The following is a 21,346-nucleotide window of genomic DNA, read 5'->3' as shown; positions in this document are numbered from 1 at the left end:
TTTATACCATTGTTTTTCAAATTTATGAGACTAAAATATTTTAAAAAAAAATAAGATGTCAAAATCTAATTCATTTCAAATTTTAAGGACTAAAAATAAATCAAGTCTAAAAAATACTATTATTAATTAAAATAATTAAACACTATTCAAATGTTTTTTATTTAGATTTTTTACAAACAAGATTAAATATAATAAAATTTACAAACATTATATTACAATAAAACATTGTATCAATTATTTCATATGCATAAAATATAAATAATAGAGTTAAAAAAGTGAAAGCATCTTGCAATTATTTTTTTAATTTTTTACATACTTTATTAGTCTATTAAATATGTGATATCATACTGACGTGCTACAAAAATGTTTTTAAAAGTGTTATAAAAACGATTTAATTTTGTTAAAATTTGACAACATGATGTCATTTTGATTTTTAAAAAACCTTTTTAAATGACATATAAATATCAAATTAAGCATTTAATGGAGAAGTAAAATACACTAAATTGAAATTTGCAAAAAGTTAAATGTGTACAAAAATAATTAGTAAAATCGTACAATAAATAATATTTATTAAATAGTAGAAATAAAATATAATAAAAATGTGTTAGTATAGTTTGACGGGAGGTTTTTGCACACGATACCAGTCTTGGTCGGGTACAACCTTAAATGCTGACTTTTACTAAAATAGGAAGTTCCAAGAATTACGGAGTTTACGGTGAGAGACAATAGCAGAAACTAATTCTTTGTATAATCCTCGCATAACATCATCTTCAATAGAAAATTTACAACATTCCATATACAGACAAATAATAAACAAACATAATACTAAGTTTCTGCAAAAGTTTACCAGCCCATTACTGGATTCAAAATATAAAAGATGAAAACACTATTATCAGGTGGCCATGGTTCATACAGGCATAATTCTCTGATCATCTATGAAATATATATATATATATATATATATATTGAGGTAACAGTGAGACTATGAATTCCGCAGATTATCATCCCCTTTCATTCGCTGCAAGAGTTCTAGTATGCTTCCAGCTTTTCTCTTCGCTCTATCAGTTCCATTTTCTGATAACTCCTGCAGTGCTGCTTCTGCACCATGTTCTTTAGCTAGTTTTAATAGCAGAGGATCTCCACTGCATAGAGACCACAAGACAGTGGCCGCATTCTCTCGGTTGCGTGGAGAGCCGGTTCGTATAACCTCAACAAGAATAGGGATTGGCCCGGCTTGACCAATCGCTACCCTGCCTTCATGGTGGCTTGCAAGAATTGCCAATATAGCTAGTGCTTCATCTACCATTCCACCACCAGCATCCTTCAGAAATTGTATCAATGGTCCTACTATACCAGCTTTTACAGCTCTTGCTTTGTTTCCCTGATAAATAGATAGGTTAAAGATTGCAGTAGCAGCATCCTTCTTACCTCTGGGAGTACCTTCACAAAGTAACTTTATAAGGGCGGGGATAGCTCCAGCTGCACCTATTTGCACCCTGTTCTCGTCTAGAACTGATAAACTAAAGAGGGTTGCAGCTGCATTTTCTCTAGCCTCCATGCTTCCACTTTTTAGTACATCTACAATATCTGGTATGGCTCCAGCGTTTACTATAGTTCCTTTGTTACTCTCATTGATGGAAAGATTGAGAAGCGCTGTAACGGCGTGCTCTTGAGTTCGAGGGTCCGAAGAAGACAACAAATCTACCAGAGGCGGAATTGCTCCGGCCTCAGCAATGCATACTCGATTATCTGCATTCCTCTTAGCCAGCAACCGGAGCTCACCAGCAGCTGCCCTTTGCTGTTCTATATTGTTACTCGCCAGTTTATCAAGTAAGGCACTAATAGCAGTTCGATCGCAATCTGAATTACTGCTTCCACAACATTTCTTTGTTCTACAACTCCCTTGCTTTTTTGGTAGCTCAATACCATTGCTTTCACACCACAAAGCAATCAGACTCTTCAGAACATAGTTAGGGGTAAGGGCTGTATGGACAAGAGTCTGCTGTGTCTTGGGACAGGTTTTGTGACCAGCATCAAGCCATTTCTGAATGCATGATCTTTCATATGTCTGCAAAAGAAAACAGAAATTTATGAATGATATAACTTACACCATAGAACAGTACCATGTACAAAGACAATGTCAGATTGTACCTGACCAGTAGAGACAATAACAGGATCTTTCATCAGTTCAAGAGATATAGGACATCGAAAATCATCTGGGATCACGGGAGACCGGTGCTTAACTGTTAATTTATCACATTCACTAGTGTCGACTTTGGGATTTTCTTTGAGCACATAGTCCCTCAGCTTGCTAAGAAGGGATGTGATCATTTCAAAAGAGTCTCCTAGTTCTCCACCACTTGTGATCAACAATTCATGTAATTCACTAGATTCTTTCCTTAGGTCATTTATTGTCCTCAGATGCAACTTCTCAGAAAGTCTTTTGAGTAGAGCAGGATCAGGGTCTTTTTCTTTTTGTGCCATAGCCATATCCATGTCTAGTTGTATATCAGCAAATTCTGTTTGAGCTTTAGCTCTTTTGAATTGAGAATGTACCAGTTCAATCTGAAAAGGATTAAAATAGTTGTGAAAAATATGGCACATAAGATGCTCCCTTCTCTTTGCCAAAAATATCACCCAGAAATTTAAAAGAACAGCAATCAAATATGATTAGTAGAAAGAAATGATAGGAAAATGTTTGAACCATCATGGAATTGTATACGGTATTGCTGGCCTCCTTCCAATATATGATAAAGGTTTACCTGTTCTCGAACTTCCTCTGATATCTCAAGTTTGTAGTCAAGAATTTCACTCAGCACAGCTTCAATTTTTTCAGTTACTTTTTGGAATTTATCTGCTGTGTCATTCATCCGCAATGCCTGAGACATGTAAATCATTACTTGATTAAAATTAACAGTCAGGATGAACTAAGATGTTAGGTAACAAAACTGAACAAGGAGGCACAGAGCATCTGCAGATGCTATACTATCTTGCTCAATGGACACTTCAAATTCAAGAAACAGTACCCACTTAAGCCCAAATGTAAAACGTTCACACAAATGTCACTTGAGCAAATGGATTTATATAGCTTGATCATAATTACTAAATTTAAGGGGTTGTTTAGATTTTGAGCATATAAAATAAGTGTACAGATCACTCAACAATATACAAGAAAATTATTCTTTCCATCTCAATATGGCGTAGAGTGTTCACATCCACCATGAGAAGGGGTTTTTCCTTCCATGCATAGGAACCTCAAAGCTTGACTTCTCTTTTCCTTTTTCATCTTTTTTTGTTTACTCCTCTCCTACAAACCAGAATCTCATTCTTTGCTTTGTTCAGGAGCCACTGATCAACTATTCTAAGGGGTGACCACCACATTTGTATTGCCTTAAGGTCCCCTCTGTATATTTCAACAAAGCTCTTGAGAACACCAAAATCTTAAATGTTGCTTTAGTTCAACATTTCTCCGACTGTTTGCCTATCTCGACTATTCTTGAAAATTAGTTTATGTTTATTTGGACATTGTGTGCTTTAACCCTTAGTACTAGTAAAGCATTGACATTCTTTTTGTTTTGTTTCCAACTTAAATGATGGTTAAGCCTATCTCTCTCATCTGATGATGTTGATGGCTTCTGCAAAATGTAAGTATGAAGGTAGATTCTGCTGAAGTGTTTAGTTTGGCTAGATTAACTATTCCAAGGCAGTTAAACATTGCAAATAGCTTCTGCTTGCAGGTTAAATTTATTTTCTTTTCTTCCCAACTTGGCCTTGTTGGTTACTCCACATTTGGGATTTCTATTTCGTCGATTTGAATACTGAGTCTCAATTGTCATTTCATCATAGCAAAGATATTCCAGTGTCATCAAGACCTCGCCTGTGTGTTACAAGGATCAAGTTGATAACTCTTTCAAAGTGTTGGTGGGGACTCTATTAACAAGCTAGAAACATATGATACATATGCTCCAACTTGAAGGGGGAGTGTTAAAGATATATTGAGATACTATCCTATAATTCTCCTGTTTCACTGTTTCCTTGTTTCTCTATTTTATTCTAGTTTGTTTAGATAGTTTGATCATATTGTTTAGTTTCCTTAGCTTTGTCATAACGCCTAAACTTTAGAAATTGTTTTAGATTTTTTGTACATAAAAAATTCTATAAATGGCTCAACGACATAGAAGTGAAGTGACATCTTTCCTTCCACCTCTTTACAATCGCCTACAAAACCAAAAATACACAAAATTAAACCCTTGGAAACCATACCTGATAAAGCTTGCTCCCTTGGTTGACAGCCTTTAAAAGGGTCTTAGCTAAATCTAAAGCAACCAAGAGAGACTCAAAGCTCTCAAGTTGTTCATCGCTGAGGGACTCATCACTATCTTTCAATTCCTCAAAGAGAGGACTCAAAAGCTTCACCCTGCGAATCAAATTCCCATATACCCTCCTGCAGAAGTTCTGACACTCCAGCAACCCAGAAATATCCTTGATGCACTCAACCAAACGACCCAAAACCACGCCCTTCGAGCTCTCGCTCCCACCCATGTTGAGAAAAAGTCAAAGCAGCAAACTTTAACCACAAGATCGAAGGAGCCTATGAGCTGGAAGGTGATTGATGGAACCCAGATGAGGGAATTGCGGGGAGATAGTCGAAGAAGGGAGGAATCACAGTGTAGAATTGAAACCCACCAATTATACCATGAGCTGAAAGAGAATATTGTGCTGCGTTACTTGAGAGAGAAATGAAATTGGAAGATTGTGGAGGATGAAAAGAAACTACAGTAATCAAATTGAAAACGGAAAGAAATTGATCTAGCGGAGGTTTTGTGGTTGACCTTTTGGAAAAGGTCTTTGCCTTGTTCGTAGGTAAGAGATGAGACAGAGACCATGAGAGAATCAACGGTGGACTCTCTCTCTCTCCTTCGACCAAAATGTCTTTTCTGTTAGCTTTTACCCCTCTGAAATTTCGACTGCTGTTTGCGTTTTTTTTAAAATAAAAATAAATTAATATAAGAATCTCCTCACATTTATATATTCAACAAGAATAAGAAATTTCTTGAAATTTAATAAATATATTTCCAAGAATATAAAAATATCAAGTGAGGACATTTGTGTAACTTACAAAAAGTTGTCTGAAATTCATGCAAATTTCCTCGTATTAGTTCTTTTTTTGGCTCCACCAGATGAATTTTGATTGGCACACATGAATTATTTTTAAACTTTAAATTGTCGTTGTCATTTTTTCAGATTTTTTATTTAGAATAAAAAAAGTTGAATTTTAGTCTCCGGAGGATATTATTATATTGCGAATTTTCATATGAAAATGGAATATTTTAATTTCAAATTTGTATATCCAAAAATATTTTATTTGTGTTAAAGATATAAATATAAAAAAATAAAGGTAAAACAGACATTTTGTTTGTTTTGTCGGGTGATACAGAAAGAATTAGCCTAGTTTTTTTTGACACATTCAATGAATTGCATACATTTTTTAGTTAGATGTATAAATATGTTATATTTATCTAATTAACTTTTTCTTTTTTTATTATATTTTTCTGTTATTGTCAATTTTTTATTTCTTCCATCACAAAATTTAGCACTTTCTCTACCATTAAACTAGTAGACAGATATCCCACTATAATTTAAAACTAATGCTTAAACTCAGAGAATAGGAGGGTTAGTACATGAAAGACTAATAATAAAAGAATGTTATTAATGTTACTTTTTATACAAACTTTATATATTTTACAATGACTTTAGTAATTTTAAATGTTTCTAAAAAAATAATGGATCCTTTCAAATTTTATATATTCATAAAAAAAATGTTTCTTATATTATGAACTTATTAAAATCTAACCTAGAATATTTTAATAATACAAAGCTTTAAAAAAACCTTATAAATAATTATATTTCCATTTAATTTTTAAAATTATAAGACTTCTGTGTATTAAAATCATCTTTTAAAATATATACGGAATACACTTTATTAGTTTGAGTAGGAAAATGATTTCTTTTTGTCAAATTTTGTGGTATATAAAATAAACTAAAGTGGACAAAGATAAATATGTCATCAGGACTAACTTTCATGATTGAGATTTTCTTTTTCTTTCTACATATTTCGTTTTTCAATTTTATCTTTTATAATATTTAAATATAACAAATTTAATACGGTTATATATATAATTTTTTCCTTTTTAATATATATATATATATATCCTTTAATGAAAGAATATATTTAATTATTATTATAATTTAATAAAAAAATTATTAACAAAAGTTTTACTTCCTTATAAATTATAACTAAAATCAAATAAATACACATACATTAATTTTTGTTTGGTTTTCTATATAAGAATGAATTTATTTTTATCATACTCTAAATTAGTGTTTTGTTTTTATGTATATAATAAAAATTGAAATAATATTTATAATTTTACATTATATATTAATTTAATAAAATTAAAATTATTATAAACTCATAATATATATGTATAAACAAAGAAAACACGGCAAATTTTTAAATGGATAAAAAGTATTCATTTTAATAGTTAATATAAGATAAGAGAAAAATAGTTTATATAAAATTAAAATTTATCTGAATATTTTATTACTAAAGTTAAAATAGTATATAAATAGAAATTCAGTTGTTCAGGTTTCATTTTAAAAATCACTTCTTTTTTCTTTTCTTTGCATTCTATCTAAGATTTTAATCTTCTCCTTTAGGTTGACAATCGGAGTCCGTTATCATACTCCTAGTAGTGAATATTACAAAACCGCTTGATCATAATATTTAATAAAGTAAGTTCATTTTGTTATTCTCTTTGAATCAAATTTTGAACTTGTTAGGTTTGTCTTTACATAGGCTTTGCATGTGACTTTTTTAGTTTCAGGGTTAATTTCTATTAGCCTAGGGTCCTAGTAATATAGTTAGATTTTTTTATCAAGACTTTGTGGTGCAGGTAAAACTACCATTGAGTTTTTGGTAGGTTTGGAACTTTTAGTGAGCATTTGCTCAAGTTCAGACAAGGGAAGTTAGCCTTAATTTCCAAAAGAACTCTAGGCTAGAAGATTGGGATGTAGGGGTTACATGGTCACCAGTCTCAAACTTTCTTGCAAGATGGTTTGTTTTAAGTATATTAGAAGTTGATTGAGATTTGAATGTGAAATTTTATATATGGTAGATATTATAAAATTATATTGTTTTTTATTTGAATAAGTAAATGAATGTATTTAAATAGTTTGATGAATCACTTAAAGGATAATGTTGTTGAGTATTTGTTGTTTGATTTTGATTATTCAACTTTAACAGGGACTTTGTTACTTTAGTTTAGTATATTTTATAAAATAACAATTTGAATGAAAATATTAAGTGCTTTCAGGTCCATTTTCGCTCAAACCAGATAGGATCTCGTTCAAGCGAAAATGCATTAAATTCTAAGGTACTTTTTGGTCCATTTTCGCTCAAACGAGATGGGATTTTGTTCAAGCGAAAATGGGGAAAACTCTGGAATGTTCGTTGGTTAATTTTCGTTCAAATTAAAAAAAATTCGCTCACACCAAATTTATTTATTTTTTTTTAAAAAAGATAAAAACTTAAAATTTTTATTTTTGCTTTTGAAAGCCTAATGTATTATTGCTTATTGTTTTTAAGTGAAAATTATAAATTTTATTTAAAAGTATGATTAAAGGAACTTAGTTATGTGATTTGATTTACATGTTCTAGTTACAATTTTTTTCCCCTTTTTCCCATTCTGAACTTTTAAACTCAACCAATTTAATAAATAACTTGATTCGTCTTGTTTAAAAATATCCTTAATATTAGAAAAAAAAAGGATTACATTAAGATGAATTTGAAATGATAATGACATGTAAATTCAAAATACTGTTTAACATTGCCTACCTTATTTCGAAAGTGAAACTTAAATATACTTTTAATTTATGTAAAATAATTGGCTTTTAATTCTACTTACTGTAATTTTTCTTTGTTTTTAGTTTTTAAAAAATTGAAAATCATTTATTTGTAATATTATACGATACTAATTAAATGGTTATATATTAAAAAAAAGTCAAGTGATTGTTGCATATGACACATATTAATCCTGTAATATAGTATTAATAAATGAAATTTAAAAATTGATGAAATAAAAGTTATTTGTCTATCTTAAAATGATTAGTAAAGCATAAAAATAATTATATTGTTCCTTTAAAGGATAGAGAATGAATTAAGTGGTAATTCCTACAATTGTAGATTGGTGAAGCAATCTTTTGGCAACAAGTTCTTACTTTGGAAATTGAATAAACTAAAAATGTTGATATTATAATTAGTTGTAAAATATTTAAAGTTATTTTGAGGACCTTTATTTGAAGCATGATTTTTTGAATTTTTCTATGAAAGGTCAAAAGCATTTTGAAAATTTCAAATTAACTGTGTGCCGACATGTGACGATGCTGCAAACCGCGTTTTAGATAAAAACACGTTGCCTTTTCTTTTCTTCTCTTTTATTATTTCAACAAAAATTCTTATACGTCATTTTCCATTAACATGCCTCCACTCATGAATTCTTATGTTATTTAATATATTTTCTTATAAAATATTTAACCCTTTATATAATATAAGTTTGTCAATAAAAAAAGTAATTGGCACCACAGCTTAACTTATCAATATTTCAATAAAGCTTAATATTTTGCATTAGGTGTGTATGATATAGACTATATGCATTTTTCATGCACAAATTTTCATAAAGATCTTAAAATTAAGTTAAAATTGTGCTACTATCGTTAAATATATTGATATGATAATAAAGTTTTGAAAAAATATATTATTAATATATATTAATATGATTATTAGAGTTTTAAAGTAGAAAATTTAGATATCTTATAAAACTCTGAATCTTACAAATAAAACATTATTTTTTAATATAAACAGTATATATTGAAACTACCAACTCGACAGAAAATAACATCAAAGAGTAACATTATAAAAAAAATAAAAAATATTATTTATGTATTAATGATATTAAATTAAATTTTAATTTGAATAATATTATAATATTATTTACCGTTTAAGTATAACATTGATTTTCACATAATTGTAACTACATTAAATTAAAATTTAATCATGATGATTAAATTAATCCCTTAAGTCTGTAAAAAAATAAAATATAACAAAACGTATAAAAATGTAAATCTTGTAAAACCTCATAATTGAAACAAAATTTGAAACGATATGAAAAACAATCCAACATTGTAGGATACAGTTGAAATAAAATAAAACCTTTTAAATCTTATAACACTCTCATATTGAAGTTGTTTTAACGAATTTAACTAAATAATGCGCAAATTGTGTTTTTCATTTACAAATGACAATAAATTATACTCTAACTGTATTCATAACCTAAAAGTTTCAAGCTTTAACTAAACAAAGACATGTTTGAACAAACATTTTAATTCAGTAATTATTTAATAAGCCCAAATAAAATAAAAAACTTGTTCATAAACTTAGACCCTGAAATAAAATTTATACAAAGCAGCAACATCCAAATACGTTAAATTTAGGCATATTTGCAGAAAGCACGGTGTTCAGTAAACATATGAATGGATGTTTGATATTATAGCCTAGGCCTAGAAGTCATGTTTGTTTGTGGGTCTCACAGAGCATACCCTAAAATATATCATCTACCTGATGACATCACATTATTACTGGTTGATAAAAGATCACAGATATATCTAACAATAATCACAATATATATAAACACAATCCATACACTACAGTTTTGGAGGATCAAAAGCAAATGCAGATCCCTTGCTGAACTGCTATCTGGCTACTTCAACTATCTGATGGGCGAGGCAATCTTTTGGCAATTTCCTGTCAAAACCAAGGATGTATGATATCTCAAAATAAAGGGTTGTAGACAAGTCATGAACAAAACATAAGCTCAAGGCAAGACATTGTAATAAGATTAATATGCCCATAAAAGACTAGATCACGTTAAACTACACGAGCAATCCACCAAAACAAAAGGGGGGGAAACAGCACTGCCCAGGTCCTTTGTCTGCCATATAATTTTTTTACATAATTGTCAATGTTTAAGCTTGAGTCTAAGAGTTAAAAGTGATGATATTTATTGCATCTTAAAGATATTAAGCATCAAAGTCTTCAGTGTATTTACCAAGACAAAAGAGGAAGAAGATTAGGAGGTTGTCTATACAAACATGCAATCATGATATGGAAAGTAAATATTAGTATTAAGATCATCATCCACTGAGGCAACACGGTTATAGTAATAATAAAACAATTAATTCACCCTAACATGAATTTAGAATTTTGCAAGATGTTTGAAATCAAGTTAGGTGGCACATCAAACATGCTAACATGAATTACAATTTAAGATTCACTTACAGCATACCATGACATTATTGTCATGGACACGTGAGAAATGACTGGATTCAGGAGCTGCAGCTTAAGTGATACCAAGTCTCTTAGGAGACTACTAACCCAAGATTCATGATTCAATCTTAGCTGGGTCACTTTGCCTACATTTTGGCCTACTCTTCCCTTCCCCATAAAACATCCAAGACCTCCTTTTAAACCCCAAAAAAGGGAAATGAAAAACTAGTTAGAGGTCCTAATCCGAACTACAAACTGAAATCAGATCAAAATTCAATGTTCGGTTGATACTGTAAATCTCATTGTAGGCTACAAGAACAAAGTTTTAAAATAACCACCTCTGGAATTGCATCAGTAACACAATTAATTAACTGATTCGGAACTAAAGTTTTATACCTCAGTAGAGGCAGCCACCCAATTCCGGACAAATTTCAAGTATTATAGGTCAGAAACAGCAAGTACTTTAGAATAACACATCAATAATTTTTATTAATAGTGTTGTTATTTCATGCCAAAAATCATGCTTGGTTGCAAACTAAACTTTTTTTATCTTTCTTAATATCTTCAGCACATAATTAGCAGGCATCCAATGGCTGTGATCCTTTTCATACATAGGTGGCTACCTAGAAGTTAGTGCTTTCCAGCATGCTTGTTGAACTTCTCTACAAGTAACAATCTTGCGTAACCTCAAAATGTAGCCCTGGCCATTTTATTACGGTTTCTCTATCCTAAAATATTTTTTAGTAGTTAACTCCCTTATGTATTCCAAGACCAAGACATTACCTTTGATGGAAAAGATGCAATCTTGGATTTTTGTAGGACGGAATTCCTATTTCAAGATCATCTTTAGCCCCTCCAATAGGTCTATATGAGTTCGCTACAAGTACAACTATCTTCAGGTAGCAAGAGCATCATGGGGAAGCTTGCTAGTAGCATAGTCAACAATGTCCTAAGAGACCAAAGATCAGAGTTAAAGCCCAAAATTGACTACTAGCATAGCCTCTCCTAAAGATCTGCAAGTCAATATCAAACAGTATTCCTACAGTTCCTAACACTTGATCATTACTTAAGCATCTTTGTTGCCTGAGTGTACTGTAGAACTTAAATTAAACAGATTAGAATTCCGATCATATGACCAGTACCAAAACAGGACCACATAGTATTTTGGCACCTTATATTCAATCCAAAGAGACATTGATTCTCAAATATTTTAATAACACTTATTTTATGCACATAAGATAAAACTGAGAACATAGATATTCAAAATAAGTAAAAAAAAAAATTGCAGGGTCACCCAAGATAAGATGTGACCATGTCCAATCCTAATTGCCATACGCATACCGATTAAACAGCTAACTAGTTTCTACTGTTCATACATTCTCATTCTTGCCAAATACAAAATGACATGATTAATTTTATAATCTAATAACCAGAAGAAAGCAAACACCAAGCGTACCTCAAACAGTTCATTTATATTATCTGCTGTCTTTGCAGATGTCTCTATGAAAAACATACCATTCTTCTCAGCATAGTCAGTGCCATCCTTCATGGAAACATTAAAACAAACTATGAGGTAAAAAAACGAATTATTTTGTTTAAGACAGCTGTATTATGGAGGAAGGTTGCACTACCTGGACAGCAACTTCCCGCTTCTCTTGAAGATCAGCTTTATTACCGACCAGTGCCATCACTATATCAGGGCTTCCATGTTTTTGTAGCTCCTAAATTATCAGTGTTTCAGTTTTCAGTTGCAAAAAAAAAAAATAGAAAGAAATGCAGCTCCTAATAAAACAAACAGCTCATAATCTAATGATTTATAACATGCAAGTAAGATATATGGAACATCTTAATCACAGTACATCAAATAGATGTCAAATATACATATATCAAATTAGCTATGTTTTTTATTCTTCACATGGTTTTTCCAACAACTTAATCCATAATGACAATTATTAGATTTTCTTTTTCCAACTGCAATAAAATCCAATAACTGCAATCTCACCTGTGAAAGGAAAAATGAGGGAAAACAGTCCATTGGAATATTAACATATTAATCATAGTAGTCAATAGTGGATAGCGGCAGACAGGCTGCTCCTAAAAAACACTACAGTGGGAAGACAGCTATTCTAAATTATACATAAATTCTATTTAATTATTACATATTCCTAGTTACACACACACACACACACACACATATATATATATATATGTATGTATGTATATATATTCTGTTTCTATATATTTATACATGATTATTTCTCTATTATATAAAATATAATTATGTATTAATAAATTTTCTATATTTTTACAAATAATAGAAAACCTTATAGTATCATAACAGTATAATATATGGTTAGTTAAAAAAAGAAAAACCCTCCCCAGTAGTAGGACAGTCTGGGGGAGAAGAGTGGCCCGATTTGGGCTGTAGGTTCCAACACCCCTTCTCACTCAAGAAACTAAAAAACCTAGCTTCTTTTAGTTTCTCCTATCAGCTGTCATCCACTTTCACCCAAGAAACAAAAATCCCAAGCCTCTTTCTCTCAGCACGACTACAGACTCCTCACCCAATCATTTTGTCCACCCAAAACTCAGAAGTTACAGAATAGAAGCTGTCTGATGACCAAGCAGATCACAGATGTTGTCTGGTAACAATGCTAACAGATGAGCAGCCACAACACCCACAAATTGCTGCACATGGCACCGCGACAACCAAAATGGCCAGAAGCTCCGCAACAAGTGCCACAAGAGCAGCAGGGGTGCCAGTCTACTCTGCCACCCTGCAATCACGAGCATATGATTGACTAGTCCCATATGAACTCCAACCTTAAATCCAAATATAATGAATTTCTTCTGTTTTCTATAAATGAGAACAACAAAAATCTTTTCCCATTAGGTACTATATATGGGTCATCCAACCACCCTTGTGTTATGTAAAAAAATAAATAGAAATGGAGTGGATGATCTAACTCAAACCAAAAGCTAGGTGAAAAGAGAATTCCCCAAGCTCCGTAAGGAGTATTTTGGCCACATTACTAGTGGGACTTCATAACACATTTCATGCTCCCTTGAATGGCAATCTGAAGTGCAAAATTTGCAGAACTAGATAACCGATAGCCCAACATCAAGACTAGAAAAACTTCAATACAATACTATAAATGGTCTGCGTCTAACTCAATCCAAAGCATACTTCTAGTTATATGCAGAATTGAACATCCATGGATATACACGTCACCCATCCACCTCACGTGTCCCCCACGTTTGAAGATATCAAAATTCCCTTGAAGACTTCTATACCATTAATGTATTCTTACAAGAAAAAGTAATGCAGGTTTACTAGGTGTTCCCTTTTTTCAGTTTTATAGCCTGTTGCTTTCTTCTTCAAATTTCCAAATGATTTGTCTGTCTCTAAAAGAGAAAAAGACGAGCCACCACTATTGAAGGTATCATAGCTGCAGTACACATTCCAATCCTTCTCTTTCCTTATCTCTCATCTACCAATATAAAACCTTGTAATACAAGCAAGCCTTCCATGCTTGCACATCCTAGCTCACATAATTATAACTCAATTACAGATCAAAGACAAAACATCAATTTCTTTAACTTCATTGTTAAATGCTTTTAGGCACGGGTGTTGCCATCTAGTTCTAGTCACAATGCACATACATCAGGTCAATTACTTAATTACAAATGTTTTAAATGAAGGAAATGGATTAAAACAGGACTATATTCTATTCACCATTGCACAGTTCCAGACTAATTAATACAGGGAATTTGTTATTCATATTTTAAATAACTAACCAAGCAAGAAATGAGAAAGTAGAACCCTGCAATAACTGCAAATCTACCTTAACCCAGTACTGTGCTTTGCTAAAAGATTCTGGGCTTGTTATATCATAGACAATAACTGCAACTGCTGCACCTCGGTAATAGAGAGGTGCTAATGCAGCGTACCTGAAATAAATTATTAGCAAACAAAGGTTACTTCAAAAATAATTTGATCTTGAAATGAAACAAAGGGAAAATGTTAAACAAAATGTATTAAGCAATTGCATAATCTGGAAAGATAAATGACAGACACCTCTCTTGACCAGCAGTATCCCATATTTCAAATTTGACTGTTGTAGAGTCTTGCAGAGCTATTGTTTGCGACAAAAAAGAAGCTCCAACAGTTACCTTACATTAAAAAGTCTAAAAGATATAAGAATAATTTCATGGAATAACAAGTCATACTATTAAGAAAGCTTACATTATTAAAAAATAAAACAAAGTATCGAAACAAAAGCAACATATTCTTACTTTGGATGTTGCATCAAACTGACCACGAACAAATCGTAGAACAATACAGCTTTTACCAACACCAGAATCACCTAAGAGAACAAGCTGTTTTCAGTGACATATCAAGGTTAGTTATGGTTTCCTTTAAGGTTAAACAAGAAAATACTAAAGTATGACAGACTCAATTATGATTAATTCCAACTGAATCCCACGTTTTTTCAATTACTTGTTAAAAGTTAAAAGCAACATTATATACAAAAATTCCTGTCAACTATGTCCATGTTCATTCTATCTGCTTTTCCATAAACACCTTAGAGTATCAGGTCTTCAAATCCTTCACCTCTATGAACACGTCCTAAGGGTGGAATGATTGTAAGTTTGCAAACAGATGCTTGGAGATAATCCAATACTTGCATGGACCAATATAGCTTTTTATAAAAATTAGTAAAGTTTCATCTATGACAATATTTCCCATTCACTCTTCATTTGGATGTGTATCAGATTGCAGTCTGGTCAATAACGACACAATGGTTACACCAAACACAGCTTAATCACCCATTTAGACCCACTATTTATTTATTTATTTTATTCAATTTGGTTTTACTTTGAATAAATGGTTCGATCAAGTCCCTCAATTTTTAAAAGCACAACAATATGGCCACTTTCCATCCATTTAGCAGTATAACTAACAAATATTAATGATTTTAATTTACACAAAATACCATCATCGCATCAAGACAATTTATAAAACTAATGTCATCACTTACAACAATGAAAGGGTCACATCAACGCATTTTTAAAAATTGAAGGACTTGATTGAATCTTGAATTAATAAAGGGAGGAAATTGAACAAAAAATATAAATAATAGGACCAAGAAGATAATTAAGCCCACAAATCACTTGACTTTCATCCATTGCCATATATTTCTCATTCATTCTGATAATTAAAGGTCATAATCTTATCAACAAATGCAATCCATTCTTTTAGCAGATCAAATTTCGGGTAGTAAGGTATTTCAACATTTGTCACTAATTAAATTATCAAAACTTACAACAGCTAACAAATAACAATTCACAATCAAAACAAGACTAGTATGACAGAAGCAAGGTACATATATGGTTCTCAAGCTTTTAGTCATTTTAGATAACTAAAAACAGGGTTATGTTCTCTTTCAGTATGCTGCGGCTTTCAACAAAAACCAGGAAATTAATCGTTTGCAACAGAAAACGGAAAGCTCCCCAGCTACCCTCTCCTAACATCAATATTAGAATTTGGTTTTAAACCTAACTCAACCCAGGAAGTAAGCTCCAGAGGTTCCCTGCATATAAATTCTATTTAGACAATTTCCCTAGGTTGTAATCAGCCACGGATCTCTAACAATTGACTTTCTCACTCGACAACAAATCCAAAATTTACAAGAAACTGGTAAATGCATGACACCATATTGATAAATTGATAAATAAAAGAAGAACTTTTTTTCTTTATTCTTTTAAAAAAACCAAATAACTAGACAAAACACGAGCAATCCAAGAACTCTGCACAAATACCTTGACCCTTAGATTCCTGGCATCCTGCCCTCCACCATTCTCGGAACTGGGTCGACCCAACTGCCTTGAATCCCTATCTGCAAACCCAAAATCAATTACCCCAAAATCACAGATCAAAACCACAATCAGTCAAAAATAATATTTTTTTTCCGAAACCCTTTTGAGCTCCCGAGCTAAATCAACGACAAAACATCAGAGTTTACCCGGAAAGGAGGAGCCGCAACCCATAGCGAGAGGAGAAGATTTCGAAGTGGGTACAGATGGGGGTGGTTGATGATTAAGAAAGGGTTATTTTTATAAAAAAAAAAAATTGGACCCTTTTGTTGTTTTGTTTTGTGTTTGTTAGGTTGTTGGTTCCCACGAAAATTGGTGGTGTGCCACCAGCACAGTGGTGGAAGATTGAGCGTTGGTTAATGGGAGCTTGCAAATTATGAAATTCTGGCGTGGTTTGCACAAATCTTAGGGCCTATTCCTTTAACCTGCTTTCCGTGAGGACGAGGATTTCCACTCCAGACCAAAATCACTTTTTTTAAATTTCTCTATATGATTTTTTTCTATATTATAAAAATAAAATTTATGTGAGATATTTTTTTATGATCCGGATATGTCTCGATCAAAATCACCAAAAAGACTAATCTAAAATTACTGAGATTCATTAAAAAAAAAAAACTCTTTCAATTTATAAACAGCTTGTGATTCTCTTAAATAAGATGTCACAGTTGTGTTTATGGTTCATTTATGATTTTTATAGAATATTTTAGAAAAACAAATGATAAATTTTAGCTTATTTATTAGATTTTGAAAACATGGTTATGGATTTATTTATGGAGAACATTTATATTTAGGTAGGACATTTAATTTGTAGAGATGAAAATGTGAGTTTTGTTCTAACTTCGAACAATTCTTTCCTTTTTTTCATTAACTATGATTGATTTTAAAAAAATTATAAACTAAGTTGAGTTAACATGACACGATTTGACTGTGAAAAGATGATGTCATGACAGTATAATTTTTGTCATATCAAAATAAAGTCGTGTCAAAGTGACACGATTTAGTATTAAATACAAAATTGTTACAACATAACATGATTTTGATTAGATTTTTTTTAAGATTACATTAAAATCATATTACATTTGCACAACTTGAATTTTAATTTTTTTTTATAAAAAAAGTTTGTTTGTATTTTGTTTTTTAAAATCTTTGAAAAATTAATTGAATTATTAATTTAACAAATTTTATAAAATTAATAAAGAAATATTTAGTTTTTTTAATTGAAAATTTAATTAATAAATGGTGTTAAAACCTTAAATTTAAAACGTAAACTAAAAGTTTAAAATATAAAAATAAAAATGCCACAAAATTTAAAAAATATTAATAAATAGTTGATTTTTTGAAAATTTGGTATCCTCAATTTCCTTTGGTTATTGGTCATGATATTCTTTATCCCATTTCAAGCAACTTTTATTTTAACAATCTAAGTTCTCTAAAAAAGTTATAACCATTTGAAATTATTTCCTACAAGACTTTATAAAATTTGTCAATTTTTTTTAGTAATTTAATTAATTATTCTATTTAATATATATATATATATATAAATCAACAAAGTTAAAGTCGTGCTCTACATTAATATAATATACTTTGAACTGAAGTTGTGCCACCAAAACACGATTTTATTTTAAAAAATATATTAATCAAAATTGTGTCAAGATAACACGACTTTATTTTCAATGTAAAATTCATATTATTTTAACGTGACTTCAATTTGACATAAAATTGTGTCATCATACAATTTTTTACAACGAAATAATAAGATATTCATACTTTTTTACAAAGTAATCCCAACTTGATAAAAAAAAGGAAGAATTGTCGCAAGTTGGTAAAAACACCGAAAATGTTTTCCGAACATAGTTTGCAATAAAACAAAAAAAAAACACTAGAGGTGAGTAGGAATTCTTCCTGCACCTCCATCTCTTCTTCAACCACCCCTATAGTAAAATTGATTTTACCATTATGACCTTGAGTAAATAATATTAAAAAATTAAAACTAAACTTAACTTTTATTTAACCTATGTTCTCACTTTCACACTTTTAACTTTCACTTTCATTTCCAGCAGTAGGCGCCCACCCCCTCCCCCTTCAAAGCACCAACAACGACACACACCTTTCACTCCAAATCTCTATCCCAATCACTTTTGATACAATCCAACTCGATAAGCAGATGACCAAAGACACAACATACACTTCACAACTAGGTCAGTCATCTCAGCATACAAGACCAGATCTCACCAGGCCTCAAAAAAGTCTTAGCATAAGAAGAACCAAACATGGACCAGAATATAAGTTGTTCTTCCTTCTAGTCTTTTCACAAGACAAGTTTATGTAAAATAAATTAAGCTCACTTTAGGGGTGTCAAATAGAAGAATAAGCTAGAGTAGGGCGTGCTTAGTAATTTGAGTAGGGTGTGCTTAGTAATTTGGGTTTGTGTCAAACCCACCTTTCATGACATGTGCACCTAGGTTTAGGGTTTCTTTGACCTACCTTCTAGAAGGTTTCTCACAAATGACAACCCTATCCCTCTATCTTGCTCTCCAAGTCACTCTCTATATAAAGGTGTCTTGCCTCATGTATTTTTACAATTGAATTTTGAAATAGAAAGGAAACTCTGCAGGAGTATTTAGTGAGCTTTGTCTCCTAGAAATTGGGTCTTATCTTGTGTATTTGTGCACTTCAAGTGGCGGCTCTTCACCACTTATTTTGGAGTCTCCTCCCCCTCCAAGTGGTGTGATTCCTTATCCCATAAGCTTCTTTTAATCTCTTCACCTTTTTGTTTTTCTTTCCTTTTCCTTACACCATTCTTCCATAATTATATTCATTTATGTTCGACTTTCTTCATCATCTTTTGCTTCTTTTCATGTCCTTTATCTCCGCACCTTCATCATCATAATCACCATATATTGTGTTTTTTCTTTGCCCTCTAGAAGTGAACCTTCACACTTACTTAACCACTTGGTTAAGTTCGTGTCCAGTGAGAATCTTCTTTGGATTTCTCACCATATTCTGTCTAAAACAAAAACTCATAAACAAAGTGCCACCATAAAATGTGCAATCCTAAAATCAACTCACATCAACTCTTCAACTATTGAACCTCCTTATCCAACACAAAGATTCAAAGAGGTTAGTAAGTTTTGATTCTTTGATTGTAATTGTTTAGTCTTGAATTATATTTCTCTTCGTTAAACACATTACATATTTCTATTCGTTTAGTTAGTTCTGAATCATGTAATTCGTGGTTAGTTTCTTAAATAGGTATGGATTATATAATTTGGTGGTGTTTAATTAGGTTTCAGATTATATAATCCGGTAGTTTTTTTTTAAATACGTTCCATATTATATATTTCGGTATTGTAATATAGGTTTCAGATTACGTAATTTGGAAGTTTTTTTGTTTAATTAGGTTCTGAATTAGGTAATACAGAAGTATTATTGTTTGGAGATCCGAATTAGGCAATTCGGAAGTGGCTTTTTTTTGGAGTTTCGGATTATGTTATTTGGATGTGTTTTTTTTTGGGTTCCTTATTCGTTAATCTTGAAGAAATTTTTTTAGATTATGTGCCATGATTCAACTATGACTATATTATCCCTTATCTTATTTGTAAATAATTGAAATTCACATGGTGTTGTGGACATATATAGCTAAAACAAGAGGTGTTGGATCTCAGGGTCGTGATTGGACAAGATCGACGACATCGGTGTGTAGAAGAGATCAAGATATTGTCAAGGAAAGGATTGGTGTTGATGCTCATATTGATAGTGACAATCAACAAGGATTACGTGATGATGAACAAGTGGAACACGGAGAAGGGTTTCCTGGAGGACCTTCTGATATGTCTTTGTTGGTAAACTTTGTTGACCATGTTATTGTTAAGCTCTGGGAGGATGAAGTAAGAACGGAAAAACCTTCAATTAAATTGTCTTTGTTTATTATTGTTTAAATTGATTTAATTACATTGAATATATACAAATTTTGTATTAGGATCAGGGAGAACTTAAATTAGTATCCCACGGTAGGAAATTACGTAAATTTGGGATGTCTCATGCTGATATTGAGCTTCTTGTACAAAATTATGGATTGTTTTGTATAAGTATAAAACATAAAACAATTAGACGTTATACACGTTCTAAACAAAGTAAAGGGTATTTTGATATACTTGTTTGATGTTGTATTTCCCAAATGCATTAACGAATTTTTCCAACACTTCACAAACTTTTCTTTGTGCGGAATAATCCATGTGTTCTTCACAAATTCAATAAGTAATGGTCACGATGAACAAATAGTTTCAAAATTTTTAACAAACCCATCAAATTTAGCAATCTTTGTACCGTCAGTGATAGTCTTTCATGAATCCCTCACAGTTTGCCAAGCCTCGACAAAATCTACTAACATTTTAGACTTTGCTTTAACATTCTTATTGATGTCAAACCGACAAAGAAGACTTGTTGCTTTAGGAAACACAATATTGATGGCATTCATCAAAGCAAGATCTTTATCACAAACAATGACTTTAGGCCCCACATGCGATGCCAAAAGTGATCCTCTAAATTTTTGTAGTGTCCATATGAAGTTCTTTTCTTTCTCACTAGATAAGAACGTAAAACCAGCAGAAAATGACAAACCTGTACAAGTCACACCAACAATCTCAAACAAAGGCAGTCAATATTTGTTTGTTTTGTAAGTTGTATCCATCAAGAATACAATGTTAAATGCATTCAAAAGTTTCACAACATTAGGATAAGTCCAAAAAATGTCACTAACAATATTGGAAGACTCATGACACGTACTCCAGTGAAGACAGTTGTCATGGTCTATGATGAACATAGTTTTATTCACACTTATTCACTTTAATAATAAATTATGAGAATATTATAATAAATAAATTTATTGTTTTAATTAATATTCTTCTAATTGGGTTTATTTGGACCTTAATTATTATTTATGTTATTTTTGTATTTTTAACCCAAGTTGCTACTCTTGGATCAAAACAGGAAACAAAATTCTAAAATAAAGAATTAGAGAATTAAATTTGCAAATGTTTGAGAAAAGGAATTGAATGCAAATTTCTGTCGGGATATTCTCTAAAA

At 31.3% G+C, this 21,346-nt stretch overlaps 2 protein-coding genes across 3 annotated transcripts; both read right to left on the bottom strand.

The window, feature by feature from the left end:
* Positions 1–726: 726 nt before the first annotated feature.
* PUB14 (plant U-box 14) lies at positions 727–4,967 on the bottom strand. Its single transcript, XM_068636529.2, has 5 exons — positions 4,833–4,967; positions 4,264–4,701; positions 2,763–2,879; positions 2,152–2,565; positions 727–2,068 (listed from the first exon to the last, which is right to left on the bottom strand). The coding sequence occupies exons 2-5, from the start codon at positions 4,540–4,542 to the stop codon at positions 983–985; spliced, it is 1,896 nt and encodes a 631-aa protein (XP_068492630.2). The 5' UTR covers positions 4,543–4,701; positions 4,833–4,967; the 3' UTR covers positions 727–982.
* A 4,571-nt stretch (positions 4,968–9,538) lies between these two features.
* Positions 9,539–16,787, bottom strand: ARA6 (Ras-related small GTP-binding family protein). Of its 2 annotated transcripts, XR_016523592.1 has the most exons (9): positions 16,411–16,750; positions 16,208–16,284; positions 14,681–14,764; positions 14,463–14,557; positions 14,230–14,335; positions 12,016–12,105; positions 11,841–11,927; positions 11,168–11,333; positions 9,539–9,862 (listed from the first exon to the last, which is right to left on the bottom strand). XR_016523592.1 is itself a non-coding variant. In XM_068636527.2 (8 exons), the coding sequence occupies exons 1-8, from the start codon at positions 16,433–16,435 to the stop codon at positions 9,824–9,826; spliced, it is 603 nt and encodes a 200-aa protein (XP_068492628.1). In that variant the 5' UTR covers positions 16,436–16,787; the 3' UTR covers positions 9,539–9,823. The 2 variants fall into 2 exon arrangements, 1 of the variants encoding a protein (XP_068492628.1); XM_068636527.2 differs by lacking the exon at positions 11,168–11,333 and having other exon boundaries at positions 16,411–16,787.
* Positions 16,788–21,346: the final 4,559 nt, after the last annotated feature.

This window comes from Phaseolus vulgaris, chromosome 7, assembly GCF_051622355.1.
Source record: "Phaseolus vulgaris cultivar YP4 chromosome 7, ASM5162235v1, whole genome shotgun sequence".
NCBI classification, from domain to species: Eukaryota; Viridiplantae; Streptophyta; class Magnoliopsida; order Fabales; family Fabaceae; genus Phaseolus; species Phaseolus vulgaris.
This window is presented reverse-complemented; position numbering and strand designations above follow the sequence as displayed.

Coding starts and splice junctions, on each gene's coding strand:
- PUB14 (XM_068636529.2), bottom strand. CDS start 4,542: ATGGGTGGGAGCGAGAGCTCGAAGGGCGTGGTTTTGGGTCGTTTGGTT. Junction 2,880..4,263: donor AAGGGAGCAAGCTTTATCAG/GTATGGTTTCCA, acceptor TACATGTCTCAG/GCATTGCGGATGAATGACAC. Junction 2,566..2,762: donor CAGAGGAAGTTCGAGAACAG/GTAAACCTTTAT, acceptor AATCCTTTTCAG/ATTGAACTGGTACATTCTCA.
- ARA6 (XM_068636527.2), bottom strand. CDS start 16,435: ATGGGTTGCGGCTCCTCCTTTCCGG. Junction 14,765..16,207: donor CCAGGAATCTAAGGGTCAAG/GTATTTGTGCAG, acceptor CACTGAAAACAG/CTTGTTCTCTTAGGTGATTC. Junction 14,558..14,680: donor AGTTTGATGCAACATCCAAA/GTAAGAATATGT, acceptor TTTTAATGTAAG/GTAACTGTTGGAGCTTCTTT.